The 20,226-nt window shown below is 43.0% G+C and overlaps 1 protein-coding gene across 2 annotated transcripts in view; it reads left to right on the forward strand.

Annotated features, from left to right (window-relative positions):
• The window catches only part of TTC17 (tetratricopeptide repeat domain 17), a 3,338,929-nt gene that overhangs the window by 2,055,071 nt on the left and 1,263,632 nt on the right, over positions 1-20,226 (forward strand). For both annotated transcript variants that reach the window (XM_044083397.1, XM_044083398.1), the window contains one exon: positions 3,388-3,583. In XM_044083397.1, coding sequence (XP_043939332.1) covers positions 3,388-3,583 — 196 coding nt within the window. The remainder of the gene's footprint in view (positions 1-3,387; positions 3,584-20,226) is intronic.

The raw sequence follows: 20,226 nt of genomic DNA on the forward strand, positions 1-20,226 counted from the left end.
ATAATACTAGGTCAAGCAACTTGCTGTCTGCCAGACTTTGTACATACAGCTGTAGGCATTGCAGGACCTGTACATATATTTCACAGGAACAAGTGTTTAAACATCCACAAGTGATATACATTTTTAGTCCCAGATTCTATGCAGATTATAGTACAGCAAATGTGATTTATTTAGCCACATGGAAGTCCTGTACAGGATTCTGTGTTGGTAAGACCAATAAGAGATTAAAAAATGTAGTCATTCTCATGAGATTAGGACTTGCAATATGAATAATGCACTAGCGAAACATATTAAAAAAAATGTTGGGCATGTTTTTTTTTTTAATATAGAGTACTACAAATAGTGCATGTGGGTCACTGGGGGGGGATCTCACAAACTATACTGAAACCATTGAACTTAAATGGATCTTGAGGCTATAGGCTGATAAACATCCTGGTATCAATGTTTGTGTCTCTTAAAAACCTGTTTTGAAAGGGAGATAATTGGCTTAATGAAGAGATGAATTAACATAGCTGAGTGAACATCTAACTGTTTTTAAACTGAGCTGTGATTTTGTGTTTTTATGATCTGAAGAAGCATTGGTTTTACAATGTGAAGGCGCTTATCTAGTCCATATTTACAAATAAATGATTTTACTGTGTGAAGCTGTGGTGTTCCTGCCAATTTTTATGCTTTGGATTTTGTCTATACTTGTGAGGCCATTCACGTTCCAAAATAATATGAATAGTGTAGCCATTTTGCTAAGAAGTTATTTCTACCTGTTATATGTAGCTTTTTAAATGTTGATTTCCATCTCCATTTGAACCCATGTCACATTTTACTAGACGCTTTATTTTAATGATAACCCTCTAACAAAAAAACAACCCCCCCGGACCTGTTAGCTTAAACACACACAACTAAGTACATCTTCAAATAATGTTCAACCCTCCTGATATTAACAAGTGCTCTAAATCGACAGCTGCATCCACAGGTATCACCTAACATAAAATTAAGGTTAACCATGCTAAGGTGAGCATTACAGCCTGTGTTCTTTCTTACACTTTTTCCTGTATATTCTTGTCTTATCTTTATTCCTCTCCCAGATGTGAAAAACAGCTTGTACGTTTTCTGAAAACATTACCTTTTAGCCTTGCGAGTAAGTGCATTGGCTGTCCTTCAATAAAACCAAATTATACACTGATTTAGTAAATGCATTAAAATACTTGGGTATGAAGAAAGCTGCCATCTCTTATTCATTTCCAGTAGTTTCATACCTTTTTTTACTAAGCTGCTTACCCTAATAACTTTTACTTTGATTTTCTCAGCAGACAATGCCCATAACTCTCAAGATTTATCACTTCCACCTGTAGTCAGCTTGTCTCTCTGGAAACTTAAGAACAAAATGTGCATATGCCCTCAGCTGCAGACCTGTCAACTCCATTGAACATTTATTTGCTTAAAGGAAAACTTTATATTACATTCACACTGTTCTCTTATTTTTAAAGCCAAAATGCTTACACGCACACACATACATATATTAAATTAAGCCACTGGTGTTAATCCAGTTATTCACCTATGCAAAAATAAGAGAAGACGTCTCGACTCTACATACATTATAGTCAGTGCACTTTTACAAGCAATACACCACCCCAGCAGCCCAAGATTATAGCATATTGACTTAAGTTTTTCTCCAGCCTTTCTTCTCTTTTTACATTTATTTCCTAAATTTCTTTAAACTAAAAAAAAAAATGCTTGTTTACTTTAGTGTCTGTATTGCATACAACAGTCACTGAAAATGCTTTACTATCCATCCATCTATAACCCATTTTTCCCATTTTTGCACATTGGGGTTGGGGTGTCACTTCAGTGGCAATCATCTAGAGTCAAGGTATACACTGCAGGGTTACTAGACCTGCAATGGAAAATGCATTACTATATGACATGCAAATTGTTATGAAATGTTTTATACAAATGTTAAGAAAAAAATGATTTTACTTGGATACTTTTTTCCTTTTTATTGTCCTTCCAAGCATTAATGATATGAAGTGGGGTATATGATGCCTTTCAGTTCTCCCACAAGTTTAACAAAGTCAACAGAAATTCAGTCATTCTTGGCTACGTTTTCTTGTAAATTTCACAAATGTGATTGATGCTAAATAGATGTCTCACATTTATTTACTAATTTCATTGTTACCGGTGTTCCTGTTCATCTCCATCTCCCAACCCCAGACTCCAGTTCAAGTCCAAGATACTCTTCTTCTAGTCAACTCTTGTACTTTTTTCATCTCAAGCATTTTCCTTTGGAACATTGGGAAGGTTTCACTGGTGAAGTCTGTCTGTCTGAGCTTTAGCTTGTTGTGCATCAAATAAAATGCTTCGGTCCACCAGAAGAAAGCACCCTGAAGGCAGCTGGATATAGTAGCTTGAATCTCGCACGTCTTTCAACATTCCCTGACTACTGGTATAAATTTACTTCTCTTCTGCCAGTATGCATTGAATAATCATTTTCCACAAACACTCCACCGTCTCAAAATTTTAATATATATATTTTTTTAATATTTTTAATAATATCTAACAGATATTTTCTAGTTGGTTGTGTCTGGCTTTTTTCTTTTGTGATACCAGCCATAGTGAACCATTTCCAGACAGTACTAAGGTACACTTTCCATTGGCTTTGATGGCATATTGAAAAGGGTGAAGTCTAAAAGCTACCAGAATCAGTTATAAATAAAATTGAATATAATTTTTGCTAAATGCTAAACCTATTGATAGAAAAATATTTTTTAATAGTTTGCTTGTCTGTGTCATAGTGTGACATCTTCCCCACATAAGAGGTCTTGTACTGCATTTAACTGGCCCATTAAGTATTTGTCTTTTAACATTTTCTATACTTTTCTGTACCAAACCGTAATTTTAGGCAGTTATAGAAAAAAAACAGTAGCCTGTGTTGGAAATAACTTGTTGCACTAAGCACTAGTTTTCTATCTAGTAATATAAAATTAATGCAAGTTTAATACTCATAAGCCAGACCTGCCAGTATTTAATGCATATTCTTTCAGCCTTCAGTGGACCGAGTTTGTTTTAGTTTGTCAGTAAGCAGTTAAGTTTAGGCTGTCCAACTGGCAGCTGGAAGGCAGTAGGGTGACAGAAGAGTAGTCAATGTTTAAATACTTTGTTCCACTACTAAATTTAATCCTTGCAAAGTGACTTGTATACATTGTCAGTTCATTAGTATTAGCATTGCACTTCTAAGTAGCTGTCTTTTTTTTTTTTTTTAATTTATAATAGGTCTGGTTTTGCATATTAACCATTTAGGTGACCAGAGAAACAACTGTTCCTAATTGAGAAAATCAGTTACACATTCTGTAAATCAGACTGAAAATTGTTTTCTTGTCTCCAACTTTGCAGCCACTCACCTTCTTAAGTCTAGGAAATGCTTACCTTGCCTTGAATAACATTAGTGGAGCTTTGCAAATCTTCCAGCAGGCTCTGGGACTTAAGAGGAAATGCCCAGAATGTGAAAGCAGCCTGAAACTAATCCGATGTCTGCAGTTTTATCCCTTACTATACAACATCAGTTCATTATCATCATCTGTATGTGAAGGTAAGTGGATGGTTATGGCAGAGAAATTAAGTGTACATAATGTATCTGAGAAAAGTCTAATTTTCAAGAGTCTAACGCTTGATAACACATTACCATGTTTTAAGGTGCATATTACTTCAGACGGTTTACTATCAAAATAAGACATGGCACTTAGACGAATACAGGTTGGTCGAATGCTTGTTTTCCAAATGTAATGTTGAACTTGGAAGTAGCTGAAGTTTTATTAGCGAATATGAGTATACATTTGCTAATATGAAGTTGACCTTGATTGGAGATCACTGTACAGTATGGATTGGGAAATGTATCCTTTTACTCACTGTAGTGTGATCTCGGAGTTGATATATATATATATATATATATAGATATAGATATATATATATATATATATATATATATATATAGATATATATATAGATATATATATATATATATATATATAGATAGATATATATATATATATATATATATATATATAGATAGATATATATATAGATAGATAGATATATATAGATAGATAGATAGATAGATATATATAGATATATATAGATAGATATATAGATATATATAGATATATATATATATATATATATATATATAAAAATATACCAGGATGCTTAGTCTCCTCCAAAAAAATAAATGGAAACAGATTTTTGAATCCATAAGTTCAGGAGTTCGAATGTTGATCGTCATGTTTATCATGTTCAGCAGTTTTAAACGAACTTCTGAAAATCAACATTATTTGTCAATCTTTTAAACAAAAAACATTGTGACTTCTACTATTTTGATAGTAAACCACTTCAAACATGGCAGTTTGTGTTTCTTAAAATAAATCTGTCCTACAGTGACTTAAAATATTCTAGTTGTCGATCTGTGGTGTGTTTGGTAAAGTTGCAAGATCCCTTTAGTACATCAGCAGTACTTAACTATCAGTGTACAGTGAGAAACTGCAGGAATAATTTACAATATAATTGCTAGAGTACAGAAGCATGAAATGAGATGTTATGTAGTCCAATCCTAAGCTACATTCTTACCGTGGCGAACCTCGGCTCTGACTCAGCTATACTCTAGCTCAAAGTCTTCAATTGGTTTGTGGCAAAGAGTTATCCCATGTGGCAGTGCACCTATCCCCCAGATCTCGTTTGCTGCTTGTACAGCTCGGACGTGGTCTCGTTCTTGGCCGTGGCTAAGTACAAATTTTCTATTCGATTTAGTAGCGCCAAAAGCTATTTTAATAGCTAGTGTGTGTGTGTGTTTATTTATAACTGTTTATTGAATTTTTTTGGTATCCCGTTTCCCTTGGTGTTTATTGGCTAGGCCCGTTTCAGTTAGAGGACCTAGTCCTTCTCTGTTTTTTTCTGTTGTTCTGATTGTGTAGTAGGTTAATCCCTCTTGTCAGCGGGTTACTTGTGGTGTGACTGTTTGCTGTTCCCCTGTTTTTTTCCTGGGCTAGGCCCGTTTAACTTAGAGGACCTAGTCCTCCCTGTGGTCACCTCGTGGTCTCTTAGCCGTTTGAGTTAGAGGCTCTAGTTTCCCGCGCTTCTTTGCTTTCTGTGGTGAAGGTGCCCCTACTGTTTTCCCCTGTGTGTGTGTTCTTGTCTCAACATGTCTAAAGAGCACAGGCCTTCGGGCTTCAAAAAGTGTGTTAAGTCTAACAACAAAATTTCTTTGACGGATGGGCACTCTGTGTGCATGTATTGCTTGGGGGCTATTCATTTACAGGAATCCTGCTTGTTCTGTCATGCTTTCAGCCCCCGCGTGCTGCAAGAGAGGAAGAACAAGCTAATTTTAAGAGGATTGCTGAAACCTTCTTTTGAAGAGGATTTGGAAAGATCCTCCAGTTCCAAGTCTTCTCCTTCCAAAAAGATGGACAAAAAATCATCTAAGAAGCGCTGTCCGGCTACGCCAGTCTCCTCGGAGCCACTGGAGAAAATTATTAAAACTACAATTGCTTCTTCTGCTCCACTGGCTTCGGGGCCAAAAGAAGACAGTGCTTTGATGATGTCTACATCGGCTGCAGGTTTATTGGAGCCGGTGTCAGATTTGTTAGTTCGGAGCCGGTCTCCAGTTTTTCGACCGGTCTCCCCGACTCATAGGTCTCCCTCTATAGGGAGATATAGATCCCCGACCAGGTCCTCTAGATCCTCCAGGACACTAGTGAAGAAACTGCTCCAGTCATCGGTGATGGCTAAATTGCTTTCGGCTCAGGCCTGTCTGCTCCAGAGCCCGTCCTGCTTTCATATTTGGCTGTTCCTCCTCCAGACCTTTCTTCTGAGCCAGAGCTCTCGGTTTTGTCTGATGCCTGGAGATCAGCTCCAGTAGCCCCTTCTGGCATCTCTGCTCCGACCTCCACTCCGACCCGTCGGCGCCATCCACGGGGTCCAGGGTTCACAGTTCGCTGGTTGGAGCCGGGAGGGAGGTATCTGGTCGATCTTCTTGGCTCCGTGCCTTCCTCTCGGTGCTTCGGTTCGGGTGAGCGTGGACCTGGCATCGGCTTTGGACCTTATTTCCTCGCCTCCAAGGCTGTCTTCTGTGGGTAGTCTACCTTCGGAGCTGGGGGATCAGCTTTCGAGGTCATGAGGAGTGTGCTGGCCAGGTCGTCAGCTACATCTTACGGCACCGACACTCTTCCCCCTCCAGCACCGATATCAGTATCTGATCACCCTCTATCTAGTGACAGCGGAGACCTAAGGCCTCAGGATACTTCCATGAGTGGTCCCCAGCTTTCTGAGGCCTCCCTGGGTTTTTTATTTGAGGAGCCACCCAGAAAGAGAGTGTGCAAGAGGAAACACATTGACTCCCAAGATGAGTCCCTCACATCTGACACAGACCTCGAGGAGTCAGAGAGGTCCCCTAAGTCGTCTTCTGACGATGTCTCTTTTTCAGATATCTTGGAAATAGTCAGAGAGGCGACTGGCCATCTAATGCCCCTTCTGAGGAAGAGTCTGTGTTCCTGAAGGCCTTTGGGTCCCAACCCCTCCGCCTCTTAGGTTTCTCCCCCATTCGATGAGCTCCTGGACCTCGTTTCTTGAAAGGTGTGGGAAACTCCGGACAATGTGGAACCGGTCCCTAGGAGACCCAACAAGTTTTTGTCTGCTCCCCCTGATAGAGAATTTCTTACAAAAGGCATTCCAGTAGATGCCATGGTGGTGGCAGCAGCCACCAAGAAGGAACTTGCAGAAACGTCATCTACCGTCCATCCCCCTAACAAGGAGTCCAGGGCTATGAACAGGTATGGGAAGCGTTTGATCTCTTCAGCAGCCTTTACACTGCGACCGCTGAACCACTTATCGCATTTTACATGACTCCAAAGAGATGATCTAAAGGAGTTGGGAGATTCTCTACAGGGTAACATTTTTGATGCTGTGGCTCAGTCAGTGCTCAGATGTCTACTCTAAATTCTATTACCAACTCCTCAATGAGGCTGATCTCGTGCGCAGCTGATGGAGCGAGCAGGGCTGTGGGTTCCGGAGTCTCTCTTAGGAGACACTCCTGGATGCGCCTGTGCAACTTCTCGCAGGCCTTCAAGTCTACCTTCACCAATGCATCCTTTGACGCTTCATCCTTATTTGGAACCAAGATGAAGGATACTCTCACTAGGTGTGAGCAGGAAGGAAAAACCGTGCCTGCCATGGGAGTTTATTTTTCCATGCCTTCTAGACCTTATCCCAAGGGTCAGAAGGTTGGAAAAATGTGGTTCAGAAAATCGCAGAGGTTTTTTTCACAACGCATAGAGAGATTCCCCCTACAGAGTCAGAGGAGGGGGTGGAAATTCAGGTATACGCTGCCCTAGAGGCAGAGGAGGCCCACGTAACCAGGGGGTCCACGATTCCTTTCGTGGATGTTCTTCGTGTTTCACTGTTGCAGTCATTACATTTGGGTAATCTGCTGGCAGGTTGCCTTCAGTCGGCCTGAATATCAAAGTCTTGGGTCCTGCGTCGGTTACTGTCTCCTCTTCCATGATGTCAGGTCATCAGGGGTATAAAACAGGCAGCCGACGCCATTTTCTTTGGTCTTTCTTGCCGCGCGGTGCCCAAAGCAGAAGCAGTTCGCAAGTGCCAGTTGGCCGACTCCTGAAATTTTCGAATTCGAGTTTCAGAACCAAAGTCTTCAATTTAAAGCTAAGTACCCCATTGGGGAAACTTTTTCTTGCTCCATACCAATGTCAGTAAAAGTTAATAATTGCATTACTTTTGGGAAGCAAATACCTCATAAGGATTTTCATTTGTACTGTATTCCTTACCTAGGCCCAGATCATAACGTGCCTTGCTGTTGGTTTTGTTAGATTTAACCAACGCACTATTAAGCATCGGCATATTTTTGCTTCAAAATATTTTGGAAACATATTTAACTACCCTGAAATGTCATTGGATAGCAATCCAACTACCAGAGTTCACAAAAAAAATGCAAAGAAAAGGACAGAGACAGACCAAGGTCCAAAACCGCAAAGTTTCTCCTAAGCCAGTCGCCGGTTTGCCGGTACTTAGCAGCCCCTGATACCCGCTACTTAAGAGTTGCAGGCCTCTACCGAGACCCATGTGGAGTCAGGCACGCTGCAAGATTCTCAAAGTATTGTACCCGTGGATGTCTCTCCCTCAGATGGGTCCAGAGCCGCTGAGCAGGCACCAGCTTCTGAGGGTGTCTTCAGGCCTCAGCATTTCAATATAAAACCGACGCCAGCTTCAAAAACAAAGACAAAAGCAACTTCTAAGGCTAAAAAACCGAAGCATGAGCCACGTGCTCAGGCCTCTATGCCCAAAAAGCAGATGATCAAAATGGCTGAAGACTTCATTACCTTGATCAGGGGATGTTCATCGTGTTTCACTGTTGCAGTCATTGCAGTTGGGTTATCCTGCTGGTAGGCTACCCGCAGTCGGCCTGAATTCCAAAGTCCTGGTCCGGCGTCTGTTGGTGTCGCCTCTTCCCTGATGTCAGTGCGCCAGGGGTATAAAAGATGCAGCCAACGCCAGTTTCTTCAGTCTTTCTTGCCACGCGGTGCCCGAATCAAAAGCAGTTTGCAAGTGCCGGTCGGCCGACTCCTGAGATTTTCGAACTCGAATTTCAGATCCGAAGTCTTCAATAAAGGTAAGTACCCCGTTGGGGAAACTTTTTTCTTGCTACAGACCGATGTCAGAAAAAGTTAACAATTGTATTTCTTGTGGGAAGCAAATACCTCAAAGATTTTCATTCTTACTGTATTCCTTGCCTAGGCCCTGACCACGATGTTGCTAGCTGTCTGTTTTGTGCTAGATTTATCCAACGCATTATTAAGCGTCGGTACGATTTTGCTTTTCATTACTTTGGCCGAAGGTTTAATTATATAATGCCGCCGGAACAGCTGATGACTGGAGTTTATAAAAAGCGCAAGGAAAAGGAAAAAGACAGGCATCTGAGGTCCAAAACCGACGAGGCCTCTGCTAGGCCAGTCGCCGGTTCTCAGTGAGGCGCTTTTGCAGCCCCTGACGCCCGCTACCTCAGAGGTACAGGCCGCTTCTGACTCCCACGTGGAGACAACTAGGCCTCTGGATACTCAAGGTATCGAACACTTGGAAACTATTCCCTCAGATGGGTCCGGAGCCGTTGAGCAGGCATCGGCTTCTGATGGTGTTTTCAGACCTACACAGTTAAATGTCAAGCCAACCTCGGCTTCCAAGGCAAAGACTAAAGCAGCTTTAAAGACAAAGAAACAAGTACAGCATTCTCCTGGACAGACTTCCATGCCTAAGAAATAGATGCTTAAAATGGCCGAAGACCTAATTACTTTGATCAGGGGTTCCCATCCTCCTCCTGATAAGAGGCCTAGGCAAGACACAGAATATGATTCTTCTGATCAGGTTTCCATTTCCTCTGACTCCTCTTCAGAACAGGGATACTCTCTTCCTCCCTATGAGGATTCTGATGCTGAAGAATCTATTCCTTCAGCTTCTCCTCCTGAGGGTTATTCTTTTGGGGGAACCCTGCATACCATGAGGGAGCATTTTCACTGAGAGTGCCAAGATTATTCAGAATCTAAGAAAAGGCTCAGAGACTTTCTTCTACTGCCTCAGCACAGACCTCTTACTATTCCACCTGTTCTAGACATTGTAGATGATGTATTCTCAGAGTCCGGCCTATCTCCTGACCCTTTACCCCCTTCACCTATTAAGCCAAACAGGTACTACAGGGTTCCAGATTCACATAAATTTCTATATAAAAGCCCTGCTGCTGACCCAGAAACTATTTCTCAGGGTCCCAATGGGGTCAAGGCTTCCACTGCAAAAAACCCTGTTCCCTCTGATGGGGATTCTAGAGCACTGGACAGATAAAAGTTTGCACTTCTGCTACTTTGGCTATAAGGGCTTTAAATTGTCAGTTTCATATGCTTAAATATCAGAAATACTTAATGTCACTGCTAAAACAGAAAATGTTGACAAATTCTGAATGTGCTGAAAACAATAAAATGCAGGATTTATTGCATGCAGCTGAACAAGTGGGAAAGCATACTTTGCAATGTGGTTTTGATTCACTGGAGGCCTCTTGCAGGGCCGCTCTTATAGGCTCTGTCATTCGAAGGCATGCTTGGTTAAAGGAACAGAATCTGCCTGATCATGTTGAAGCAAAATTATTGGATGCTCCATTACATCATGATACTTCGTTTGGAGTTAAGGCAGAAGAGGTGTTAAAGAAAATGGAGGATAAAGCGAAATCTATGCAGACAGTGAATGATTTTTTACAGGTTCAGCCACATAGATTTAGCAGGAACTGGCCTTCTAAGAATTGGTCCTTTCCTGTGTTAGGCCACAAAGAGGCAGATACAGGCGCCCTAAAGGCAGATCTCGGCCCCAAGGCTCATACAGACCTAAACAATGGGATGCTCCTACCTTCAAAAGCAGAGAAGACAAGTCACAGCCATATAGGAAACAGTCCCAATGACTTTCCACTGCCAGTGACGAGCACTTATCTTTTGGCAGCACCCTTAGAGGGAAAGCTACCACTTTTTTCACAAAATTGGCACATGATCACCCAGGACAAATGGGTCTTGAATATAGTTTCTCAGTGATACAGGTTCCACTTTCACACTCTGCCAAAGATAAAAGGTATGCCAGACTTGCCACACAATCAGTGGGCAGAGGCACAAAAGCAAGTTTCATCTCCCTTGGACATGAGGGCTATTCAGCCAGTACCACAGCAAGAGCAGGGACAAGGATTTTACTCAAGACTTTTCTTTGTACCCAGAAAGGACAAAGCTTGGAAACAAATACTGGACCTGTCTATTCTAAACACTTTTCTGGACGTTCCAAAATTCAAAATGTTGACACTACAGCAGCTTCTGCCCATGGTTAGTAACTTTGGACCTCAAAGAGGCATACCTGCATGTCCCAATTAGACAAACCTGCAGAAGATACCTCAGATTCATAGCTGGATCAATGCACTACCACTTCTCTGCACTGCCCTTTGGCTTATCTACTGCGCCCAGGGTCTTCACAAAATGCCTGGAACCAGTAATTGCATTTTGCAGACAAAGAGGAATTCAAATGTATCCTTACTTGGACGACTGCCTTATTCAAGCAGAGAGCAAAGACATTCTACTGAAGCATCTGGTGTTTGTAAAAAGGTTATTAATTTGCCTAGGGTACACAGTAAACGAAAATAAATCAAAACTAGTACCCTCTCAAGAGATATTCCTGGGTGCAAGCTTAAATACAACTGCCCAGATGGCTTATCTCACGCCAGGCAAAGAAAGGCAACTGACTTCTTACTTCGAAAAGATGGCAACAAAGACCCAGTTACCTGCAAGAAAAATTCTGCAGGCTTTGGGTTTCATGGCATCCTGCATTCTGATAATTCCATATGCAAGACTGCATATGAGGAAGCTACAATGGTACCTAAAAAGTGTTTGGACTCAACATTGCCACAGCTTGGAAACATTAATTACCCTCATTCCCTGCCTGCAACAGGAGTTTCGATGGTGGGCACTGGCCTGTCACCACAACAAGGGACAGCCATTCACTTTACCCACTGCCAGGCAGACACTAACCACAGATGCATCGGATTATGTCTGGGGGGCCCACATGGCAGGAAAATGTATTCAGGGCACGTGGCCCGCAAGCCAAATGCATCTTCATATCAATCAAAAAGACATGCTCGCTGTACAGAATGCCCTGACAGCCTTCAAGGACTTACTCCATCCAGGACAACTGTTGATAAAGACGGACAATACTACAGTCATGTGGTACATAAACAAGCAAGGGGGCACGCATTCCTACCCCCTCTGCAGACAAGCCATGAATTTGTGGAACACAGCATTGACTTATCAAGTACACCTGCAAGTACAATTCCTGCCAGGAAAGACACATACTCTGGCAGACAAACTAAGCAGAAACCTCATGGACCGTCACGAGTGGAAACTAGATCCACAAGTCTTCAGCATGATAGCAAAGAAATGGGGATGCCCAGACATAGATCTATTCGTTTCCCCACACAACTGCCAACTACAGAGATTCTGCACAAGGACTTGTCACAAACAAGCATGGAAGGTGGATGCTCTTTCATTCAGCTGGAAAACCCTCACACTATATGCCTTTCCTCCATTGCCTCTCCTCCCCAAGGTACTCCTAAAGGTCAGACAAGAGAAGCAAAAATTATACTGATTGCCCCAGACTGGCCACACCAGCACTGGTACCCAATCCTAAAGAGCTTGTCTCAAGGCCCAGCCTGGACTTTACCTCATATTCCTCATCTACTGACCCAACAAAACAATCAGATCCTGCACAGCCAACTCAGAACCTTAAATCTGGCTGCATGGCGGATAATATAAACACTCAGAACACACCTCTCTCTCAAGCAGTTATGGATGTTATTTTGGAGGCCAGGAGGCCCAGCACCAGAAAATCTTATGCAGAAAAATGGAAAAGATTCTGTGCTTGGAACCAGGCACAATGAATTGACACGTTTGCTCCAAAATTCCTCAGATTTTACAATACCTAACTGAGATGCTGGACAAAGGCCTATCCTTCTCATCAATTAAGATCCATGCCTCTGCCATTTCAGCTCATTACAATACGGAACCGCCTATTTTTCACATCCACTGCTAAGGCAGTACCTCAGAGGGGCCAAAAACATAAGACCTCCAAGGAGAGCACCGATACCTACATGGGACCTCAGTTTTGTTTTGGAAAAACTCACACTGCCTCCTTTTGAGCCAGCCAACTTGCAGAGATAAAATTCTTATCATGGAAAACAACTCTGCTCCTAGCAATAACTTCAGCAAGAAGAGTCTCAGAGTTACAGGCATTAATGGCTGTGGAACCTTTTATTATTTTCCATCCAGTCAGGGTTTCTCTAAGGACGAACCCAACATTTATGCCTAAGGTGGTGTCCAGTGTGGCTCTTAATCAAAACCATTCATTTGCCTACTTTTCATCCAAACCCACAGAATAAAGGGGAGAGATTACTGCATTCTTTGGACATACACAGACAGCTACACTTCTACTTGGACAAAACTAAAGCTTTCAAAGTCTGAACAACGTTTAGTGGCATATGCTGCAGGATCACAAGGAAAGGCAGTCTCAAAGCAGACTATTTCAAAATGGATAGGCCACTGCATTCATTTCTGCTATTCACAACATGGCAAATCAGTGCCTAAGGGCATTAGGCCACACTCCACCAGAGCAGCAGCCACTTCAGCAAACTTCCTCATTGGAGTACCAACCAAGGATATTTTGGAGGCTGCAACTTGGACTTCACTGCATACATTTACAAAGCACTACCACTTGCCTCTTTACTCTAAATCCAGAGCAGGCTTTGCCACTGCATTTCTGCAGGGCCTCATAGCCACTCCTAATTCTATGTAGACTCAGCCACCCAACCTCAGCTTTGAGATTCAACCCAAGTGTAATGACTACAACAGTGAAACACGATGAACATAGTACAGTTGTGTACCTACCATAAATGTAGATGCTCGAGTGTATTCACTGTTGCAGTCCAGGTTACGCACCCACCATCCCCCTTTCTTTCCTGGTCCAGGTTACCCACCCACCATCCCCCTTTCTTTGCTGGGACTTATCTGTATTCTCTATTCTATACAACCTAGGTGGTGTATTTGCTTGTAGATGAAGGTAATTTTTATGTTAGTGCATGCTTTTTTATAAGCAATATTTTTAGCCTACCCATTTGGGGGCACCTGACATCTGGGGCAAGAAAAATGGCGTTGGCTGCATCTTGTATACCCCTGGCGCACTGACATCAGGGAAAAGGCGACTGCAGCCAACGCCGGACCAGGACTTTGGAATTCAGGCCGACTGCGGGTAGCCTGCCAGCATACATTTATGGTAGGTACACAACTGTACTTTTCTGCTATTCACAACATGGCAATTCAGTGCCTAAGGGCATTAGGCCACATTGAACCAGAGCAGCAGCCACTTCAGCAGCCTTCCTCAGAGGAGTACCAACCAAGGATATTTTGATGGCTGCAACTTGGACTTCAGTGCACACTTTTACAAAGCACTACCACTTACCTGTTTACTCTAAATCCAGAGCAGGCTTTGCCACTGCAGTTCTGCAGGGCCTCATAGCCGCTCCTAATTCTATTTAGGCCCAGCCACCCAACCTCAGCTTTGGGATTCAACCCAACTGTAATGACTGCAACAGTGAAACACGATGAACATAGTACAGTTGTGTACCTACCATAAATGTAGATGTTCGAGTGTATTCACTGTTTCAGACCAAGTTACCCTCCCACCATCCCCCTTTCGTTGCTGGGACTTGTCTGTACTTCTCTATTCTATACAACCTATGTGGTGTATTTGCTTGTAGATGAAGGCAATGTTTGTTACTGCATGCTTTTTTATAAGCAGAATTTTTAGCCTACCCTTTTGAGGGCACCTGACATCTGGGGCAAGAAAATCTGAAGAAAATGGCGCGTGCTGCATCTTTTATACCCCTGGCGCACTGACGTCAGTGAAGAGGCGACAGCAACCGACGCCGGACCAGGACTTTGGAATTCAGGCCGACTGCAGGTAGCTTGCCAGCAGGATAACCCAACTGTAATGACTGCAACAGTGAATACACTCGAACATCTACATTTATGGTAGGTACACATTTGTACTTTCCCAACCCCCCCCTCGATAACAGGCAAGACACTGATTATGAATCTTCAGATCAGATTTCTATTTCTTCTGACTCCTCTTCTGATCAGGAATTTTCTGTACCACCCTATGAGGATTCAGATGCAGAGGAATCCATTCCATCCACATCTCCTCCTGAAGATTATTCTTTTGGACAAACCTTGCATACTTTGAGGGAACATTTTCATTGGGAGAGTCAAGATTTCTCAGAATCAAAAAAGAGGCTTAGAGATTTCCTCCTTCTTCCTCAGCATAGTCCTTTGGCCATACCTCCTGTATTAGACATTGTTGTTGATGTGTGTTCAGAATCGAGCATGACTCCGGATTCCCTACCTCCTGCTCCTAGCAAGCCAGACAGATATTACAGGGTTCCTGACACACTAAAATTTTTATTCAAAAACACTGCTGCTGACCCTGAATCTATCTCACAGGGTCCCAAAGGTGTAATGGCCTCAACAGCTAAGATTCCTACCCCCTCTGATAGAGATTCCAGGGCGCTGGATAGATGGGGAAAGAAGGTTTATACTTCTGCAACCTTGGCAATTAGGGCCTTACACTGCCAGTTTCATATGCTTAAATATTGACAGCATGTTATGGTATTATTTAAACAGAAAATGATGATGATTTCTGAATGTGTGGAAAATAAAGAATTACAGGAATTATTGTATGTAGCAGAACAGGTTGGAAAGCATACTTTGCAATGTGGTTTTGATTCATTGGAGGCCTCCTGCAGGGCCACAGTTACTGGATCTGTGATTAGAAGGCATGCCTGGCTCAAGGAGCAAAATTTGCCTGATCATGTTAAAGCTAAAATGTTGGATGCACCTTTACAGCATGATACTCTGTTTGGTAATAAGGCAGAAGAGGTTTTAAAGAAAATGGAAGACAAAGCTAAGTCTATGCAAACTGTAAAAGACTTCTTACAAGTGCAGCCACCAAGATTCAGTAGACACTGGCCTACAAAAAAATTGGTCCTTTCCTGTGTCCGACAGAGCTTCACAGGGCAATTCCAGGTGCTCAAAAGGCTCTAGATACCAATCACAGGGTTCTTACAGGTCAAATGATTTGGGTGCCTTTACCTCCAAATCTGGAGGAAATAAAGTACAACCCTACAGTAAACAGTCTCAATGACTTCCCTCTGCCATCACCAAGCACTTATCTTTTGGCAGCCCCCTTAGGGGGAAAACTAGCACTTCATGCTCAAAATTTGCAGTTAATAACCGACTGTTCTTGGTACCCAGAAAAGACAATGCCTGGCACCCAATACTGGATTTGCTGATTTTGAACACATTCTTAGACATACCAAAATTCAAAATGCTAATTTTGCAGCAGCTTCTGCCCATGCTGGGCAAGAACGCTTGGCTAGTGACCCTAGACTTGAGAGGCATACCTGCATATCCCAATAAGGGAATCGTGCAGAAGATACCTCTGCTTCAAGGCTGGTTTTATGCATTACCAATTCTCTGCACTGCCCTTTGGCTTATCTACTGCACCCAGGGTCTTTACAAAGTGCCTGGCCCCAGTAATTGCATTTTGCAGACAAAGAAGCATACAAATCTATCCTTACTTGGATGACTGTCTCATTCAAGCAGAAAACAAGGACATTCTTCTTCAGCATCTGACGTTTGTGAAAAGGCTTCTAACATGCCTAGGGTACACAATAAATGAAAAGAAATCACAACTGGTACCCTCTCAAAATATTACATTCCTGGGTGCAAGCTTGAAAACAACTGCCCAGATGGCTTAACTTATGCCAGACAAACAAAGGCAACTGACTATTTACTTCAAACAGATGGCAACAAAAACCCAGTTATCTGCAAGACAAATTCTGCAGGCTTTGGGGTTCATGGCATCCTGCATTCTACTAATTTCATATGCAAGACTGCATATGAGGAAACTACAGTGGTACCTAAAAAGTTTGTTGTCAACATTGTGACAGTCTGGAAACAATGATTCCTCTCATTCCCTGCCTACAACCGGAGTTCCTTTGGTGGGCAGAGACATGTCACCAGAACATGGGACGGTCTTTCACTCTACCCCCTGCCAACCAAACCCTAACTACAGATGCATCAGACTATGCTTGGGGGGCCCGCCTGGCGGGGAGATGCATTCAGGGCATATGGAGCCCAAAACAAATGCATCTACATATCAACCAGAAAGAGATGTTAGCTATTCAGAATGCCCTGACAGCCTTCAAGGACTTACTTCATCCAGGACAACTACTGATAAAGACTGACAACACCATGGTTATGTGGTACATAAACAAGGGGGGGGGGGCACACATTTCTACCCCCTTTGCAGACTAGCCATGGCATTGTGGGACACAGCCTTGACTTACCAAGTACATCTTCAAGTTCAATTCCTGCCAGGAAAACAAAATACTCTGGCAGACGCCCTAAGCAGAGATCTTATGGACCCTCACGAGTGGAAACTGGATCCACAAGTCTTCAGCATGATAACAGAGAAATGTGGGAGCCCAGACATAGATTTATTTGCCTCTCCCCAGAATTATCAACTGGACAAATTCTGCACAAGAACTTATCACAGACAAGCATGGAAAGTGCCCTATCCTTCAGTTGGAAAATCCTATCAGTCTATGCCTTCCCTCCTCTGCCGCTTCTTCCCAAGGTCCTACTAAAGGCCAGACAGGAAAAACCAAAAATGATTCTAATTGTCCCGCACTGGCCTGGCCTCGCCAGCCCTGGTACCCAATTCTAAGGAATATGTCTCAACTCCCTCCTTGGTACTTGCCTCAAATACCTCATCTACTGGCTCAGCAGAACAATCAAATTCTGCACAATCTGCTCAAAACTCTGTACCTGGCAGCATGGCTGATCATGTAATTATTCAAACAACACTTCTCAGTAAATCTGTGGAGGATGTCATTTTGCAAGCCAGAAGGCCTAGTACTAGAAAATCTTATGCTGATAAATGGAAGAGATTCTGTGCTTGGAACCAAGCACAAGGAACTGACACAGCAAAGCCAAATATTCCTCAGATTTTCCAATACTTGACTGAGATGCTTGACAAGGGCCTATCTTTTTCATCAATAAAAATCCATGCCTCTGCCATCTTGGCTCATTACAACACAGAGCCGCCCATCTTTTCTCATCCTCTGCTAAAACAGTATCTTAGAGGGGCCAAGAATTTAAGGCCTACCAGAAGATCACCTATTCCTGCATGGGACTTCAGTTTTGTGTTGGAAAAACTCACACTGCCTCCATTTGAACCAGCTGCTACTGCAGATATAAAGTTTTTATCTTGGAAAACAGTTTTCCTTCTGGCAATCATTTCAGTAAGTAGGGTTTCAGAACTACAGGCCCTCATGGCTGTGGAGCCTTTTATTATTTTTCACCCAGACAGGGTGTCCCTCAGGACCAATCCTTCCTTTATGCCTAAGGTGGTATCCAATGTGGCTCTTAACCAAACTATTCACCTGCCAACTTTTTACCCAAATCTGCAGAACAAGGGAGAGTGGATTCTGCATTCCTTAGACGTACACAGACAACTAAGATTCTACTTAAACAGGACCAAATCTCTAAGAATGTCTGACCAGCTACTGGTGGCATTTGCTGCAGGATCAGAGGGAAAGGCTATTTCATAGCAGACTATTTCAAAGTGGATAAGCCACTGCATTTGTTTATATTTGCATCATGGTAAACCGGTGCCCAAGGACATTAGGTCACATTCCACCAGGGCTGCATTTACCTTAGCAACTTTTCTCAGAGGGGTGCCAACCAAAGAAATTCTAGAAGCTGCTACTTGGAGTTCTGTTCATAGTTTTACAAAGCATTATCATTTGCCTCTCTTCTCTAATTCCAGGGCAGGCTTTACTACTGCAGTTATGCAGGGCCTTATAGCCGTTCCTAATGCTATTTAGTTCCAGCCTCCCATCCAGAGCTTTGGGATTCTACCCAAATGTAATGACTACAACAGTGAAACACGAAGAACATAGTACAGTTGTGTACACTTACCATAAATGTAGATGTTCGAGTGTATTCACTGTTGCAGTCTGGGTTACCCACCCGCCACCCCCCTTTATTCTACAGCTTCTCTTTCCTTCATTACATTCTACAGCCTTTGTGGTGTATTTGCTTTTAGATAAAGGTAAAGTTTGTTGTGACAATTGCATGCATATATAGTTATATATTTATATTTATATATATTTTTGCTCCCCATTTGGGGGGCACCTGACATCTGGGGCAAGAAAAACTAAAGAAAATGGCATTGGCTGCCTGTTTTATACCCCTGACGACCTGACGTCATGGAAGAGGAGACAGCAACCAACGCAGGACCCAAGACTTTGATATTCAAGCTGACTGACAGCAACCTGCCAGCAGATTACCCAAATTTAATGACTGCAACAGTGAATACACTCTAACATCTACATTTATGGTAAGTGTACACAACTGTACTTTCTCCCTACCAGCGCTCCTTAGGGGAGGCCCGACTGTGCGTCTCTGGAGCCAGTCGGGGGTCGCATTTCTCTATACCCAGAAGCCAGGCGAGACATCACCCAAGACGAGTGGGTATTGGAGATAATCTCCAGAGGTTATCGTATTCCTTTTCTTTCAACTCCCCCTCCAAACAAAAGAATCCCAGACGTCCCACCCAGTCTAAGGGATTCCGCAACCTTAGAAGTTCAAAAGTTGCTATTAAAAGGAGCCATCCAGCCCATCCCCTCAGACCAAGTAGGATTAGAGACGTACTCCAGATTCTTTTTGGGGCCGGAAAGAACAGGAGACCTGAGACCCGTTTTGGATCTCAGCCGTTTGAACCTTCATGTAGAGAAGTCCAAGTTCCGCATGGTCACGGTACAGTCAATGCTCCCGTTATTAGGGAAAGATGTCTGGATGTGCTTCATCGACCTCAAGGATGCTTACTACCATATACAAATGGACAGGGCATCCAGAATTCACCTACGCTTCCGGCTGGGAGCCAGTCATTTTCAGTTTTGCTCCCTGCCGTTTGGTCTCACCACAGCCCCCAGGGTGTTCACCAAATGCATAGCAGTGGTAATGGCTCACTTGAGATGTTTGGGATTCGAAATGTTTCCGTACCTGGACGACTGGCTCCTGTCTGCCACCACCAGGCATCTACTAGTACAGACCATGGGCGCCACTATTGCACTGTGCCAAAGTCTGGGAATCACCTTGAATTGGGAAAAGTCTGCATTGTTGTTCTTGCAGCGTGTTACCTTTATCGGCACCAAATTAGACAGTGCTCATGAGGGTTTTCCTGGCAGAAGAGAGAATTCATGTTTTACAGCAGCAAGTCCTACGCTCTACTACCACTATAGAAGGTCAAGGCAAAAGTGGTCCTCCAGTTGTTAGGGACCATGGCTGCCACGATTATGCTAGTCCCTCTTGCAAGACTTCACATGAGAATTCTTCAGTGGCTACTTTTTGCCCAGTGGTCTCTTCGGCACCTTCCACTCCCACTTTATTGTAATAACTGACAGGTGCAAGCAGGATCTGCGTTGGTGGCTTCAGACCAGCATTCTCAACACGGATATGCCTTTCGTTCTTACTCCTCCGATTG

This window comes from Protopterus annectens, chromosome 9.part0 (genome assembly GCF_019279795.1).
Source record: "Protopterus annectens isolate FY-2018-M chromosome 9.part0, PAN1.0, whole genome shotgun sequence".
NCBI lineage: Eukaryota > Metazoa > Chordata > Ceratodontiformes > Protopteridae > Protopterus > Protopterus annectens.